The sequence below is a fragment of the Tympanuchus pallidicinctus genome, unplaced genomic scaffold (assembly GCF_026119805.1).
Source record: "Tympanuchus pallidicinctus isolate F22 unplaced genomic scaffold, pur_lepc_1.0 scaffold7, whole genome shotgun sequence".
Lineage (NCBI taxonomy): Eukaryota > Metazoa > Chordata > Aves > Galliformes > Phasianidae > Tympanuchus > Tympanuchus pallidicinctus.
This window is the reverse complement of record NW_026294791.1, coordinates 4,962,221-4,979,971: the sequence shown is the minus strand read 5'-3', so window position 1 is coordinate 4,979,971 and position 17,751 is coordinate 4,962,221. Positions and strand designations below refer to the sequence as shown.

General features: G+C 41.7%; 1 protein-coding gene across 2 annotated transcripts in view; it reads right to left on the bottom strand.

Moving 5' to 3' along the window:
* Positions 1 to 989: 989 nt before the first annotated feature.
* GLIS1 (GLIS family zinc finger 1) overlaps positions 990 to 17,751 on the bottom strand; it is a 178,067-nt gene continuing 161,305 nt past the window's right edge. Inside the window, exons 8-10 of one of the 2 annotated variants that reach the window (XM_052666384.1) lie at positions 11,006 to 11,190; positions 5,343 to 5,510; positions 990 to 2,041 (exon numbers count right to left, since the gene is read on the bottom strand). In XM_052666384.1, coding sequence (XP_052522344.1) covers positions 1,905 to 2,041; positions 5,343 to 5,510; positions 11,006 to 11,190 — 490 coding nt within the window. In that variant the 3' untranslated portion in view covers positions 990 to 1,904. The remainder of the gene's footprint in view (positions 2,042 to 5,342; positions 5,511 to 11,005; positions 11,191 to 17,751) is intronic. The other variant, XM_052666385.1, reaches the window with a different exon arrangement.

Below are 17,751 nucleotides of genomic sequence, written 5' to 3'. Positions count from 1 at the left end.
TAAAATGGCATCCAGGGTTGCAGAGGCACATGTGGCTGAGGAGAAGCACAGCAGCACCAGGGTGCTTGATACTCATGTAGGAACAGAACCCCAGGCTGCTAGCTCACATTGAGTTTCTCATCAACCAACGTAAACACATGGACCATTGGAGACCTCTGGGCTTATTCAGATACTGTGTTTTCCTCAATACTTTGGCTGCCAGGTTCACACATTACCATCAAATTGTGCTTTACAAGTGTATGTATCTGTTATGGTTGTATAACTTTGTGACTTTAAGGAAAAGCATGGCGCTGTGGACCTATTAATGCCACTCCATTTAGTTTGGGGTCTGCTCAGGGGATTCTGGTTATGCAAAATGCAGTATTTTCCTAGCGTGCCACTGAATTAAGGATTTTTTTTCCTTTGGAATTTGCTACTTTGCTGAAGCCAGGTGCCTGATATTTTTTCTGACAGTCCTTTGTGGAGACAAGAAATCTCCTAGCAGCTGCTTCTTATTTTAGGCTGTTCCTCTGGGGAGCAGCTAATTGGCTTACAAGGCTGAGAACGAAGAGTTGGGTTTTGGCACTAGCGTGCCTGGCACAAGATAAGCATTGAAAACATTGTATGAGCATGAGGCTGCCAAGCAGATCCTGGTAACAGAGAGGAGAGCAGAAGAGGAAAGCAACATCTGCAGTCACTGGGCAGTTTTGACCCAGTGTGAGCTTTCCAAAGGTGCCCCATGATAACTCAGGTAACTGTGAACTGTAAATGAAGGTTGTTGGTTTTTTTTTGCCAGAAATCGACTGATGCTCCATCTAGGTGCCCTTAGTCGTGATGCTTGTGAAGATTTGTGTGGTGGTGAGGAATGTCCTGGGCATTAGGAGCATTTCAAGTAGCCCAAGTGGGCACGGGGCAGCCACCACAGGCTGCCATGCTCCTCACATGGCACCTCTGTTCCTGCTGAAGGCACAGTAGTGTGGGAAGGACTTCTGGTGTCAGTATGGTATCCTCTTCATAGACTTCTATCAGGGACCAGCTGGAAAACAAACAAAAATCTTTTCGCAAGAGCTCTGCCCTGTGGTCAAGGCCAAGTCCTACAGCACAGGGGGCAGGAGGCACAGTCAGTCCCAGGTGGACACTGCCAAAGCCAGCTAGTCTTTACTGTCACTGTTTGTGTTTGTAATACAAGCAGAAAGGTGATGCTAACTTTAATAGTTTCCCAGTGATACGGCAAGTCTTTGTTTAACCCAACTGCTGGCCTCTCTTATGCTTCTCCCAAACAACCCAGGGACATTTCCAGGAGCTCACTTTAAACACTCCTGTGCTGCCACAAGTTGGGAGTGAATACAGTGTAGCTGTGTTTAGTTCATCAGGACTCACCAGGCAAACCGATGATTTTAAGAAATGACAGTACACTTGTTTCCAGTTTTTAATGCTTTCTTGTAAAATTGAACATATAAAACAAGCTGAGCAAATGAAAATTTTATATACATGAGGTCAGGGATTAAAAAAAGAATCCTTTTAGTTATTAAAAAAAAAAGAGAAGAATTGACCAGTGATTTAAGAAAAAAACTGATTAAAGGGAGTGACATTCTCAAATGGAAACATACTTTTCAGGGAAAAAAACCCTCTTTACAAGTTTATTATATAACTTACATTTACACTTTATCAAGAGAACTTACAAAACAAGCGGCTTGAAATGCTCCTCATTCCCTTAAAGCATGAATTTCAAAGTGCCACAGCCAAGGAACAGGTTCCAATATTATCTTACACAGGCTATTTGTGTATAAAATGGTTTGGTAAATGTGAGGTGTTTATTTAAATGAGCACGTATAGGGATACAGACTAAATAAAAGTACTTGAACACCTTTGTTATTACATACGCAGTTATAGGTATAGTAAAGGAAGTAAGGTCAACACTGCTCTTAGGTGTCTGTATAGATGGGAGGAATGTGATTCAAGCAGTGATCAAAGGCGCCATTTTGGAAAAATCCATTCTCGTCGGTTCCATTGGAGACCATGTCTTCAGATACACACTGTGCTTCAGAGACTGCATCATAGCCTGAAAGCGTGACAAGTTGTATGGACATGATTTAGGACCAGTACATATAAGGCAGGAAGCAAAGTTTGAATGCAGTACAGCGTTAATGAAAAGACAATAGGATTTACCATCAAAGCCTTACCCAGGAGATACACAAACTAATCTCCATGGGCACTTGTGTCATAGTGTATGAGGCTCCCATTCATTTCTATGGAAAGCTACTCATGTTCAAGGGCAGTACAAGTATCAATACGACTCCCTTGAGACTTTACAGTTATTATCAGAATAGGATGGCAAAACAATGAACGGGCAAGGATCCTACTAAATGTGTACTAAAAGTGATGTTGTCCTCTTGTTTTGTGTGTTTTTCCTTTTGGAAAATATTCCATCTGTCTCCCAGCTGCTCTTTAGATCTTAGAGAAATTTGGATCCCACATTTGTTGGATCTCCACATACTGCAGAGGTGAGGTCTGTATAGACAAGTGTCTGGGGCGAGTTAGGCTATGGGATGTGCAGAAGGGGCTGTGCACCATGTCTCATTCTTAGCCCACCCAGGCTCACCATGCTGCTGGTTGCTCGCCTGTCTGAGTTGAACTTGCAGCTTTCCTTACTTCATGTTGACTGCGTTCACCCCTTGCCCTGTTCTTCCCCCTTCAGCATCTGTCCCTGGGTCCACACTTCTTGCATCACTGTGCAGTTCCTCCTAATACCCCATGGCACTATCTGCTGAGGGCCTGGACAGCCTCCTAAGCCTTCTTCTCCAATCATCTCCTAATCATCAAGCCTTACCTGCCCCCAACCATTGCATGAAATATTGACTCCTTTATGTTACCTGCATATTGTGTTTTACCTTATCACCTGCTGTGGGTTGAGGCTTGAAGATAGTGTCTGGATGACCTTCAACAGAGTGGTCTGACCCTCCCAATCAAGAGCCCGCCTATCAAAATTTAAATAACCACTAGTAGCATTAAGTCAGCTGAGGCAACATATGGAGCAAGATCCTTCTTCCTGCTAAGAACATGCCCATGAACTAACTGCCTGATGGAGAAAATGTCTTACTAATCTCATTCATGTGAATTGCAAGTCAACGTGTGGATGGCTGACTCTCACGGTTAAGGCACTGGGGCCTTAGAGGATAGAGGAGACATTAAGAAACAACTTAGTTTTTTTGTGCCCCAGTTTCCCTTCTATAAAATAAAGGTGTTTGTTCTGTTTCGTGTTTCTTATCCTTTCAGGCTGTTTAACACCTCAAGCACCGTGGATCCAGATGTGGCTGAATCTAACTGCACCAGGCTTTAAGTGAGGCCTTCAGGCTGTGTGGCACCTGGTAATGACAGAGCCTGGAGTCCTGAACAGCCAATCCTTATTTCAGAAAGAAATGTCAGCTCAGTCCTTAGAATCTAAGGCGTTTTACTATCTTATACTGGTTTTATTATTAGAGGCAAAATTCTCTACTTATTTACATTTATGCATTTTCCTACCACACACTAATTAAGAGGTAGTTCACGGGTCAAATTCTGACGTCCGTAGAATTCTGGCATGCAGCATATGGCCCAAGTCCCTGAAAGATGAATCCAGCCTGCTTATCTGTGCTGTGCTGTGTATCATTCCAAGTGGAGTGATCAGAATTTTGATAAGATTTGTGTTTATGATATGCTAATTTGTATTTGATGAGTCTGTATACAGGGTGAACACACAACCACAGATGGACAAAACCCAAGATAAGCATACACCTGAGGGATCGTTATTAGATTCCAGATAGAATAAACTACCCAAAGTCCTGAACAGAAAATAAAAATTTATTGACTGTTAATGTAATTCATGGAACAGCTGTTTGCCAGTCACATTTGGCATTCCTGTGAGATGAGAACTCATTTAATATTAACGGTGCTATAAAAGGCTGAAAAAAATTAATAGCTAGCCTTGATGAATCTTGCAAACCTGAATGGTTCTATTTTATACACAAAAAGATGAGCCAAGATTTGTATACGTTTGTATAATAGATATATAAATATCATTTCATCCACATTTATGCTTCAGTCTCTAAGTATTTGCATACCTCAGTAACCAGTATAAAAATAAAAATATTACAGAGAAACGTTTCATAATAGTTTAGCCCCAGACATAAAAATCAACTGTTGTTGAAGTTGGTGACTTGCCACAGTATTATTCTTTGCTCCTACAATTTCTTTTGGAAAGTTTATTTAGTCTGTTCTTTAAATATTGCAGTCTGTCAATATGAACTTGAAATTTGACGTTAATATGAAGAAACTGTGTTTTAGTAACATCAAACTTATGAATAACACAAAAGAATTCAAAGTTGAAGTTGAAACTTCATCTTCAGCTTTTCCCTTGTGTTAATCACTGATGCATACACTTTCTAGTAAGGAACACGAGACAAATGCATGCACTCTCTGAACAGAGACTCCTTTAATACAAAACAAACAGGAAAGTCAGCTCTAATTTTGTGGTCTGACTCAGGCCCCATTTCAAAGAGCATTTAAACATATGTTTTCAGTATTGTCCCTAGCTGAGATGCTCTCTGAATGCAAACATGAAGAAAAATTTGTTGAGTGACATGTAAGTAAAGAATGGAGTAAATGATGGTATTTCATAGCTCTGACAATACTCATACTCCGTTTGATTTCAGTAATTCTATTAATTCTTATTATAGTTTTAAAAAAAGAAAAATGCAAAACTAAGTACTGATTGAAATATCATAGTCTTCTAAACATTGTAACTCACAGAGAATTTTACTCCATGCAAATCTGTCACTGAACAGGGAAATGCAGCTGCAATGAATGTGCAGTACACAAATGGAAAAGAACTTCCAAATGAAAAGGAACTACCAAATACTTTCAGTGGAATTCTCAAAGCAGTGTCTTTCAATTTTGTAAATATCAGTGTTGTAAAGCAAAGACATCCGTTTATCCTTAGACAGACAGGAAGTTCCTGCTGCTGCTCCTTTCTCCTGAATCTTGCTGACTATGTTCTCAACTACAGTCTGATCAGAAAAACCTGCCTGAGCACATGTGAAGACATGTACAATCAATAGCCCACACAGTAAATGTGTCAGGTCTCCTGAAGGTTTGTGTTCTCTCTGACATCCAGCATAACTAAAGGAAAACCTGCCTGTTAGACCAATATAGAACTAAAGAAAAAAACTGCTTTCCTTGTGGGATTTTTATAGATCCAGATGAATTTCAGTGACTGAGTTTCAAGTGCAAACATATTTTTGTAATAATACTGACTTCAAAATATGTTATTTCCCATCCTGCTAAAAATATCATACAGATAATTTTTTATAGGCAGAATAAATTACCTGTTGAAGCTAAAGGTGCACTGAGTATGTGATAGCCATTATGCCTCAGAGGATTAAAGCAATGGGATTCCCCTGTTAGCACATCACTGGTGACAGACTGGTCCATTGTTCTGTAGCAGTCTCCATAGTGGAAACAGTTTTGTATTGAGTGAAAGCTGCCTTGGTAACCTGAAAACAGATATTGCATACACATTTTAACACTACTGCAATGGTTTTCACTCCATTTCTGTCACAGTATTTCATTACTATTGTGGTTTTTTTCAGTTCCTCAGTTTTAACTATGGAAAAAATGATCACACTATTCTAGAAGGCGTAATAATATAAAAGCTATGTCAGACTCAGTCCCTGTGGACTGTGATCCCAATCTAGCAAAAATGTCAAGGATGTGCTTCCTTTCAGGCAACACAAGAGACTGGATGAATGAATGAACTCCACAACCCACTTGTGTTCAAAGCTAATAGTGAGTACTTCACTGGATCAGGTCCAGGATACTAACTCCTTCGGGAAGGATTTTATAATGAATTACTTTTAGTACAATCGTGTAATATTTAAATGCTGTCTTTATAGCACAGTAAAGTCTTATCCCATTCAGCGTGCTTTATGCACTGCTGGAGAAAGCACTGTTTACTCCAACTTCTTTTAAGAGTACCTTAAACTTCTCCTTTCTCAGATTAGAATCATAGAATCATAGAATCACCAAGGTTGGAAAAGACCTAAAAGATCATCCAGTCCAACTGTTCACCTATTCCCAATAGCTCCCACTAAACCATGTCCCTCAAGACAACATCCAGCCTTTCCTTGATTACTCTTATTTCAAATGAAAACTCTTCCGTGAACACAGAGGGCCACAGTCTGCAAGCAGAATGGCACTGGAGATGCAAGTCTGACTCCACATGGACATCAGGAGAAGACTCTGTGTTCAGCTAAGAGCAGCATGTCCAACCCACAGCCTGCGGGCCACATGTGGCCCAGCACAGCTCACACTGCCCTGTGTCACCATGGTGGCAGCTCTGCTCTGCCCAGTGGCCCAGCCCAGCCCCTCAGCACCAACCTAACACTGACCACTGGTGTGCTGTGAACCCAGCTGGCCTGAGACCAGGCAATAGGAGGCAGTTCAGTGCCAGCTCAAGTGATGGCAAATAACTCCATGGATTTTGATACATTGGCTAAATGTGAATAGCAAAAATACACAGCCGTGCTTTCCATTTTGATAAAGGAATTTGAGAATGTTGCGTGCTCGAGAGCACACTGGGAGGTTCTGTAAATGCTGAAGGACACACTGGGGCACACAGAGGAGCTCTGGAAGCACTTTAGAAGGGAGTCCAAGGGTCCTGAGAGTGCACTGGGGCTCGCTGGGAATCCTATGGCTGGTTCCCCGAGGATGGGCTCTGTGACACCAGAGCGGGCTGTACACCACTATGTACAGTCACATTGGCAGCCCCTCCCAGCGCAGACACGTGGGGCAGTTGATCTGTCCTGTTATTGCTGGAGCTCTGCGAGCTCTGCTCTGATTGACTGCTGCTTTGTGTGTTTAGATTGTTCCTTGAGACAGAACAGGATGAAACACAGCCTGATTCTCTTCCTGTCCATCATTATGTCCACATCTCTATTCACTAGAAAGGGACCCGGCCGTTTCAGTTACCATGACCTGGATGAGGACAGGGACAAAAAACTGGTCCTTCCTGAGGAACAGCTGCTGGTTGATACTGAGTGCCAGACCGCCAACAAGCCTGGGTGGATTGGCCTTCCTTACAGAACTGGATGGGTCCACTACAGGGTCAGCAGGGCTGGCATTACAGAGCCTGAAGCAGCAGCCCCTGGGCACTGAGCACCAGGCTTCCAGCTGGCCCTGTAGGCTTGGTCTTTTCCCCTGTCCCAGATGGGTCTGTTACAGGGTCAGCAGGACTGGTGTAACAGAGGGCCAGAAGCAGCAGCCCTTGAGCACCGCACTGTCCTGGAAGGTGGAAGTCACTCTTGGAGTGATCGAACCTATGCATACCTCCAGGTTGCAGTAATGCAGGATCAGGGAGTTGCGATGTCAGTAAGATTTTCTTCATGAGTTTTACTACTCCTTCTATTCTCCCACCTGCTGCTTCAGCAGAACAGTTAGAGTTTCTTTTGGTAGGAGGATGCTGATGGCCTCCAGTAACCTGGTATTATTCAAGAGGCCAGTCAGACTGCTTCAGAGGATTTGAGCCTTGTGTAACTTTTACACTAACAAAAAGGGAAAATTCCCAGCTTGTTTAAATGCTGTATTTCCAAACACCAAAGTAATTAGATGAGATCGAAAGGACATGTGAGCCAAAGCAACCACAAGGGCTTTTGTAACAACTGGTGCTCTTGCCAGATAAGGTTTTGTGAATTTTACACAACCACAGGACATGAAATTGATGCTTGCAGACAATACAATGTTTACTTTGGATATACAGTACAAGACAGAACTTTACTGCATTTATATATTTTTTAAACATTCAGTATTAACGATGCTTTCGGTTCATTCCATTTCATTGTACAATCATAGAATCTTTAGGTTGGAAAGGACCTTTAATGGTGCCAAGTCCAACCATCAACCTGACCTACTTTGCCCCATCCCTAAACCATGTCCCTTAGTGCTACATTCACGCATCTCTTAAATATTGCCAGTGATGGTGACTCCACTACCTCCCTGGGCAGCCCATTCCACTACTTACCCACCTGCCTTGTCACCTGAGAAAAGAGACTGAAATCTCTTCTGAAAAAAAGCATTCTGTGATTCTCTAGCTCTCCCTGCAACCACCTTTCAGATACTTGCAGAGAAGGACGAGGTCACTCTTCAGCCTCCCCTTCTCCAGACTGAACAGCCCCAGTTCCCTCAGTCGCTTCTTTGTAAGCCTTGTTTTCCAAACCCCATTTTGTTACAGTTCCTTTCGGTTTTCTGAAGTGCTTTACTTCTGCCTGGCTTACCTCCCATGCACCTATCACAGAAATATGAGGACCTGACATACAATTAAAATCTCATAACTCATGGTTCAATTAGCAACCACAAATAGTTGGCTAGCGAAAATTAAGTACGGAACATTTTTTACAAGTTCTTACAAACTCTCTCCAGTGGTTAAAATATGAAGTAAGCAAGAAGGCTTGTCTGGTGTAAACAGCACTGCTCCTGCCAGGAGAGCAGAGAGAAGCACCAATTTGGCAAGCGCTTCACTAATATTTTTTTCCACATGGATTTCAGGTTTCCCTTCACTTTGTTTGATTCAAATAACATTTTCTGAGCTCCTGTCAGTTTAAATGAACGCTATCACATGTTTTATGTACAGTACAGGTAGAAATATAACAGTTAATGCAGAAATAAAGTGAATTCCACGTGTAACGTCTAGCTAAAATTCTGCTTTGAAATAACTTGTGACACAAAAACTGCAGTTTGCCACTTCACACAGCGCACCAGCTGCTTCTGTAAGGCACAACCTTAAAACTTTAAGCAGCTTGAAAATGAACGATGTGATGAACAAATGATTGGAATATGTCCATTACGTGCCATCTTATGTCATTCCCATGGATGTACAAATAAGTTCTTCAGATTGCATAAAATTTCTGAGGAAAAAGCTTGTCAGGTGTAACTAACTACAGGATTCTACTGCCTGCCAAATTATTTCAGCATATGCTGATTTCCGTGTGATCTTACCACAACCAGACTTAAACACATAAATATTGCACCTTATTACTCTTTCATTATCAGTATTTCTGCTATCAGCTCGATGCAGCGTGCTGTCTTGTGAAAATTGCAGATCCACAGTATCTATATACTTCTATACAGGCGTCTACTTCTGCAGCTAAACTTACATAGCATTCCTTTTTCAGCAGAAATTCGAAGCTCACAAATCTCTGAGGAATCCATTAGAAAAATGTGTTGTTAATGAACTCAGAGGCAAAAAAGACTTAAAGCAAGCAGAGCTAAATACAGGTTACAGAGCAAATGATTTCAAAGGCTGCTAATCAAAATTGATTTTTGAATGACCAATTCCATTATGAATTTATAATGATACTTCAACATTTGGCCAAAGTGGAAAATTATTGCTTTTTCAAAACCTACGACATAACTCTTAGAAAGCAGCAATTCATTCAAAAGGAAATATGGTTCTCTTAAGGAATAAAGCCGATTTATTTAAGTGGTTCAAAACTTGTTCTGTCTATGCATTTGTTTCTGCCACAGTAATGAGCTGCTAAACTTTCCTCTTGTGGTTTGTAGTTATTTAGCTCATTATAGTAACATAATCATATATCATTATGTGCTATCATAAATCTGCCACTTTTCCCTCACAGAGTTAATCTTTTCAAATTGAGTAATCTGTTGAGCATCAGGTTGAGTTAGTTTTTCCTTTGGCACAAATCATTTAATATAATCTGCGTTAACTTTTCAGGCTAAGGCCTTCCAACTAAAGAGCAAACATGGTCCTCAGGGACTGGAGGGCAGAGGGAAGTGTTGGGATACGGAACCTCATTACAGCTGCAAATTGTGCTAAAATCCTGCACTGCCTTAGAATTTATTCAGAGGAGGCAAAGCTCCCCTATTACCCACAGGTAAATTAATTGTGTGTAATCCTCCATCACCCAAGAACGACCTCATGCAAACGACAGTACAGCAGTGAAGAGAGTTTGAAGAAAGTGGTTATCTGCCTGTACAAACTCACATGCTTGGTTACACTGCAACCAGACAGATGTCCTGCACACTTCTTCACTGTGAATGTTCACCACACTTCAGCAGCATACCATCTGGATTACGTAACATGTTTCTTACGTATGCAAGCTTCTGCTACTGGAAGAATCTGTGTTAATCATATCACTTGCTAATTTATACCTCAAAAATTGTACAGGTACCACAGCAGAACTCAGGCATAGGAAAAGAAGCTACCATTAAAAAGGCTGGGTAATTCAGAACAAAAAAGTGCTTTAAATTAAGCAGTGGGATAGCTGCTAAGCTGCTGCCACTCCTGCCCTCAAATTACACTGACACTCTATAGCTCTGCAGAGCATCTTTACTACACATAACAATATATAAACAAAACTGCTGAATATCAAATAGGAAAATAATCTTTCTTTATCCAAGATCACAACTGGTACAGCATCATCGGATAGAACAGCATCAGTGGATAGAACAGAACACTGCCAAAGGGTGCATCTCTTCATTTGTTTTAGCATGCAAGCTAAAATGACTTTTGATGTGGCAGACTCACTCTCTCTAAACTGGATGAAGGCTGGATATTCAGTCAGGCGAGGTGTGTAGCTGGTAGGAATCTACTGCTTTGTGAGAGCAAACCTCTGACAGTCAGTGAGTGAGTCAGCACTATTTCACTTGATCTTGGAATCAGAGTGATCTGTGAGCATAATTCATTCTTGCAAACACCTTTTTGTAATCACGTCCCAGAAAGAAGCTGAATAAATGCAATACATGTGCTGCTGAGATACCCTTCCCTGTCATAATATGATATCACAGTTAAAAATGCTCTGGAATTTTGACTCTGCCTCAGTAAAAGCAGGTTAAAAGTAGGCGTTTCCATTGGAACGCTGTCAGACCCTTAATATGATAACATGAGCAGAAAATGCAAAAACTAAAGTAAATTAGTTTTTCCCAACTTGGAATGAGAAAAGTAGAAAAAGAAGAAAGGAAAAAGAAAGGAAGTTACCTTGAGATCCCTGCTGTACAGATTGATTTTGAAATTGAGCGTACGGTTTATTTGGTATTCCAGAAAACTGCTGCCCATTTGGTGATTGGCTGTGCGATGATGGAGAGCTGTGTTTCTGCAGTAGGGAAGGTGGAACTAATGATTTCAGGGGGCTGACAAGTGGAGAGATTATGTTGGGAGCCAGCCTAGAAAAAGAAAATTCAGAAAAACTTCACATATCAAATATGGGAAAATGAAATACTTGAAAGGTCCTACATACATGACAGCAAGATGTGAGAAACATTTATTTTGCAGCTATAAATTATGCCATAGAAGAAAGATAACAATGCATTGCTGCTTTCAGATTTTCATTAGCAGGGAAGGCAGTTAGAAAATGATTTATGTTTCTTTACACTGGCTTCCTGTACTAATCGTAGTGACAGAATCAAAATGACATCACTCCTCAGAAAGCAACTTAGACACGGGTCAGTTTTAATTTGAAATTTGGTAAGCTGAGAAACACGTCCAGAAACAGAAGTGGAGAATAAGTCAATAAGTAAAAGCATGTAAATTGTTTTCAAGTGCCTCAGTAGTTGTACTGGGTAAAGCTTTCTACCCGGGTTTCAGCCAAGACAAAGAAAAGCATTAGTTTTCAATTATTCCTCATACAGTATTTTTTAGACTTCACTGCAAGAAATACAGAATTAACTGTAACAGCTGGCACTGTCCTTTCAAAGAAAAGGCCTGAATAAGGGTTTGCTTGTGGCAGCAGCTCTCAGAGTAAAACTGGGCAGGGTGGAGCCTGAGAGATGGAAATTCCCCACGGACAGCCAGGAGTCAGGCCAGCAACAGGAGCGCTGGGACAGCCCTGCTGGGGGACAGATCCAGACCCCGTGTTCCCACAGCAAGCTGGAGCAGCTGAAGAAGAGCCTCGCTGGCCCTCTGCCGTGAAATCCCTGGGCTGTGCTCCACCACTGGCAGAGAGGTTTCAATGCTTCCACTGGCCACAGAGTGCCCCCAGCCCACCAAGGCAGGTGCAGCAGCTGGCCCACGTGGGATGAACCATATGCAGGAGAACTCTTCTGGCCGTTCAGACAGAAAGATGCCGTGGTGCAGAAGACATGACCAAAAATCTGGTCATTCAGGCTTAAGCCTCTTTTATAGCTGCATTAAATTAACCCTGCAAATGAGTAACTTGTTATAAACTGGACCTTTTCACCCCTACTATAGCTGTGACAAATGGTTTTTTGCTAAATAGCCCAGGGTTACACTTCAAATGTGGGGTCTGCTTGGAGCAAGCTTTCAGCATATTCAAATTTAACATGTAGGCAGAGGAACACTGCCAAAAGCTGTCACAGTGGCATAGTGTCACAGTGATGCTTATTAACAGGGCTTTAAATAAATCAACCGGTCAAAGCCAATCCTACGACGAAATAACTCCACCACCTCAAAACACAAAAATAAGGCACGCAATACAGACTGCAGAAAGATCAAATTTCCCCAAACTTAACTGAAGAAATAAGCAAGTATTGTTAAATGGTGTATGGGAACTGCAGAATCACAGCCTGAACCTCTGATGGATCACCTGAGCACTGAGTCAGCCACGGGAGCACAGGTGCAGGCAGTTCAGCTGTGCTGCTGGAAGGGGCAGAGCCTGGCTGCATCTCTCCCAGACCCATTTAAGGGCTGACTGCCAGTAGGAAAGGGTCTCTTCTGGAGATCCCTCCTCTGGAGTTTTGCAGCAAGCCCAGGATGTGGGTAAGCTTTCCATCTATTCTCTTTTTGTTTTTTTAATCTGTTTTGCCAAACTCTCTTGTGTATTTCATAATTATAGCATCTTTATATTCATTGGCTATACAAGTGGATTAAGACATTTTCAAGCCAAATATCTAAGGACTGGATAACAAACCTTTTGTGAGAAACATAATCCTCATAAGCAAAAGTCTGCAACACATATAGATAACTGAAGCAGAATTATAAAGCCAATATGCAAATATAATCTTATTGGTCTGTGGGGTTTGTTTCCTTGTTTTTGTTTCAGGGTCATATTAAAAAGAGCTCTGCAGCAAAAACTTAAGAAAAGCTCAGGCTGCAGACGCAGCAGGAATGAGGGAGTGGGGCTGCAGCAGGGCGGGCAGTGCAAGGTCAGCGGTGCCCTCATCAGGTCCCAGGCTGAAAGTGCTCTCTGGAGCCAGCTCTGCTGAGGACCAGGTGCCCTGGGGAAAATATCGAGTTTCTTTGCAGCTAAATCAAAGATCAGCTCCCATGTGGCTGTAGTTTTCTCCTCAAATGACTCAGTGGAGAAACAGTAAACAAAACTATCTGTCGTGCTGCCCGGCTACATGATGGATCTTCCACAGATTCTCTCCAACATGTGTCAGTAGTGAGGACTGCATGCAGATGGGGCTGCCTTTATCTGCTGGAACCTGCAGAAAAGCATTGCTACAGTTTCATCCAATGCTGCCAGGGAGTGCTGGCAAAGCATGACCACAAGTGACAGAATGGTCACCAGCCCATTCAAATGGCACATGGAGACATTGTCCTTGACACGCCAGAAATGCTAGCAGAAGCCAGGAAATACTTCTATCTGAAAGCAGATTAAAAGATTGCAGTTGTTTTCTTTGGAAGGATAACAGCTAGAAGAGATCCTGATAGTGACATTTATATGGATAATGACCACACACACATTTTTGAAGAGAAACAAAAGATATAGTGAAGACTCCAAGGCTGGATGAGCCAGAAACCACTCTGAATGAGGGAGGAAAATAGTTTTGGTGAGCAGACACTCTGCGCCTGCTCTGGGAATGCCATGTGCTGGCCACTGCTGGAGATGCAGCCCCATGCGGGCCTGCCTGGCTGCTCTGTACTGAAGGCTTTGTTTGCCCTGTGGGGAAATTGCATTTTTAAATTCTGTGCAAATATATTGCACAGCAGAAACAGTACATTAAAGCTGTCTGCCTGTGGGAATTCTGAAAAAGCAAGCTTCCCCGTTTCACTCTTCCAAAAGGTTATTTAAATCTTAACCCTGTGAGACGAATTGAACGGCTGTTGTGATTATTTTAAAGCAGTGCTTGTCCCCACTCATTCTTTTGCGTTCTTGTTTTTCCTGTGTATGAGCTCAATGGTTTTGCCAGGGTTTGTGCCTCAAAGCTTTGCAATGGCTTGTTGGGAACAGGAGGGAGGCACACCAGCGCCTTGCCAGGAGGCAGCAGGGTGAGGAGGTGTGGGGCTCTGCTCCAGCCAGGCAAGCCTTGCTGCCAGCTCCCTGCTTCCACTTGCTTTGCCTGCACGGTGCTGGGGCTCAGCAAACATTGCTGCCTGCAGGCAGCCAGTATCCTAGTAACTTGTAGTGCAGCAGCTTGGGCTGAAACCCTGAGAGCTCTGTGTGATGCTCAGCTCTCTGCCTTCTCCGTGTGAAGGGTTTCATGCAGTTTGAGCAGGTAACCATGAATCTACTGCTTTCTCCTCAGTCTCTCCCATGTATGGAATTTCACATTAAGTTAGGGAACAGTTTTTAGCTAGGAAAGAGCATTGCTTAACAGAAAAATCTGTATTAGCATAAGTGGCCAATATGGGAATTTGCCTTCTTAAAATAGCCATCACAATGCCAACAGCTCAAGCTGGCCCCTAAAATATTGTTCTCTGTGTGCACATGTATTCTGTCAGACTCAAGAAGTTTTTCATCAACTGACTGTCCAGCCACCAGTGCCCTGCCTTTAATTCTGTCCTAAATGTTTGTTAACTAATCATGTCACTGTGATAACTCAGGTTGTTAAAAGATAGGCAGAATCATTCCTGATAGAAATTAAATCACTTAAAAGGAGATGCCTTTTGTATGGAGGGGAAACATTGAACTACTTAAGCCAGAAACTCAGCTGGATACATCAAAAGTTCCAAGGCAGTAGCTCAGGCATATGTTTCAGTAACTAACAGCCTGTACATTTCCTGTTAACGCTGTACTACAATCACAGTTTGCTTTGGTTTGTATATTAATAATAAATATATGCCCTATATTTTATTTCAGTTGTAACTTGCATAACTCAATAAGTCTGCAGGTCCTTTTGGGGCCTTTTAACATATCTGTGCATATATATAACTATATATATATATAACTATATTATATATATATAACTATATTATATATATATATATAGTTATATTGGCAGCTTATAGATAAATACTCACGCATGCATGAAAAAAATCCTTCCTTAATTCATTAAATTTAAGGCTCCTAACTATCCTGGTTCTTTCTGTCTGAGAAGATGCATCTTTTTCCTATCTCACTAATGCTACTGACAAAGCTAAGACAAATAGTTCTTACAACTTGCTTCCACTGCTGATCTAGTTGGACTGTCAATACACTCCACCTTTCTATAAGGATGCTTGATGATAAAGTGCTTTCATTATCTCAAGTAACAAATCAAAACACTACAAGGCTTTTAGTGTCCCACTATATCCTTTAGGAGAAGGGTAACATCTTAATCATGCTCTTACCTTATTCCTATCTATTTCCCAGTATAGACACTAATGATCTGATCCAGCAGATTTTTAGTTGCCTACTGATGGAATTGCTGTTGCTAAAAAACGTTCCTGGATGTGATACATGGTGCAAGTAGGAAAGTCTTTTTAATCTCACGACTTTTGGTGACCTTGGACCTAATGATAGTAGGTGCTTCTCAGTATCTTGTGTGTTTCTTAGGAATAGCTTGTGGATTCACAGGAATCTGTAGGCTGGAAACTTCTGTATTTGTGGTGCTCTCTGGGTGTGTTTCTGTATGGCAGTCAGCACTGTGGTGCAGTGCCCAGAAATCCTCCTAGCCTGGAAGGAGTACCTGTGATGGATACATGTCTCAAGCTTTGCTTTATATGGTGAACACCCTAACTGGAGGATACGTTGTCCAAAACCTGGAAGCGTTTGCTTCTTATCTCCTGTTCTCCTCTAACTTCTCTGGGTCCCCATGGTACCAAAACTGCATCTTCAGTACTTCATGCATCACAGACAAAATTGCTGCTGCTTAACAATTACAAATAACTGGCAGCACCACGGCTCAAGAGGCTCATGATGCACGCTGCCTGGATTGGTCTGAAGGAAGGTGCTAAGGAGAGTGTTTACTTGTGATCTGGATAAAGCAAGGGAGAACTGGTGACTGTTCACTGAAAATACTTCTGTTTCCTGGCAAGCTACTCAGGTGCTTGCAGGAAACTCAAAACAGATCTGAATATACTCAATGTGGACAGCAGGATGCGAAATGAAACCAAATTTGGAGAAATTAGAGATATTATGCATCAACACTGAATACAGAAGAGCTGCTTTCAGTTTTGATTGTATTTGTATTAAATCACTGCAGGAGTTAAATCAGCTGAAGAATGCTAGAGTAGTAAGAGTGAGAGAGGTTTCTCAGCAAGTAAAACTTCCTAAGCTATAAGTGTGGCACTGAAAGAAGTGAACTTGAAACACAGCTTTTCAGAATGCAGTGGCACAGCAGAGGAGCCAGCCTCCTCTCCAGCCTGCTGAAGACACAGGAGCAACAGGGCATTCACCACTGGGAGAGGCAGGCTGGTTTCAAACAAAAGGAGCACTTTCTCAAGCAGCATGCTCTGGCCTGGGGCAGTCATAGCCACAGGAAGTCACGGAATCAAACGGTGGAGATAAGTGCTGTAAAAACGGGCTGAATAATTTAATGGCCAAAACCAACGTTTCCATGCTAAGCAAGAGGTAATCAAATCTTGTGCTTCAGGATGTAAACTGATCGCCCAAGAAATCAGAGAGGAATTCTCACTCTTCACTCATCATACAACTTCACGTGATTGACCAGGTATGGAGGGTTTTTTCAAACTCCCTTTGAAGCACCATGTGTAGGATGGCGCTGAAGACATAATACTGGTCTTGAGGGACCTATGATTTCAGATGGAACTGCGAGTCTAGTGCATTGCTCTCCTGAGGATGCATCAGTAGGCAATTAAGTAAAAAGACTAGTCAGAAAAGTCTTGTTTTTGTAATACCATCATCCACAGAATGGTATTGGAAGAACTGATCCTGAGTTGATAACATATCTTGTCTATAATGCTGCAAACATTTCTATACTGTGTGAAACGTTATCTTTAAATCGCTTGATTTCATGGCCCTTCTTAAGTAAGCTCCTGAAGTCTGATGAGAGGAACTATCCATGAAGAACCACTAACACAAACGGCAGACACAGACCACGAGCCACTTCCTCGCCTCTGCTGCAAAGCATTTTCCACTCACAGCAGTGGAAACACAGAAATCTCAACCTTAACAGATGGATTTTGTTAGATTAATATATTCTATATTTTGATTTTTAATTTATGTCCTCTCATCTTTGAAAAGCACAGATCTTTAAGAATCTCAAAGAGAAGTCTCAACAGGACTTAAATTTTCTTGTGATTGTTTTAACATTTATTATAAGTGTTAAGATTAAATCATAAGAAAGATGTATGTGAAGGAACTATGTAGGAATGCTGTGAGTTAGCAGCAATCTCTACCAAAGACTTTGTAGGCTACAAGTACTGTTAGCTTGCTTTATGTTTACTTATCCTGCCTCTGGTTCTGGTTTCCCTAATAGACAGCAGTGCATAAAAAACTGTGTATTTTCACAATGCATGCAAAATGTCATGTTCCAACAATCTTGAAAAATAAGGAACCCATAATAAATGCATATGGAGATGGATTTTTCTGACCTTTGTGTCAAGATGGAGGTATGTTCTCTATGTTCATCCACAGTACTCAGTCTGAGTAAGAAACAGTT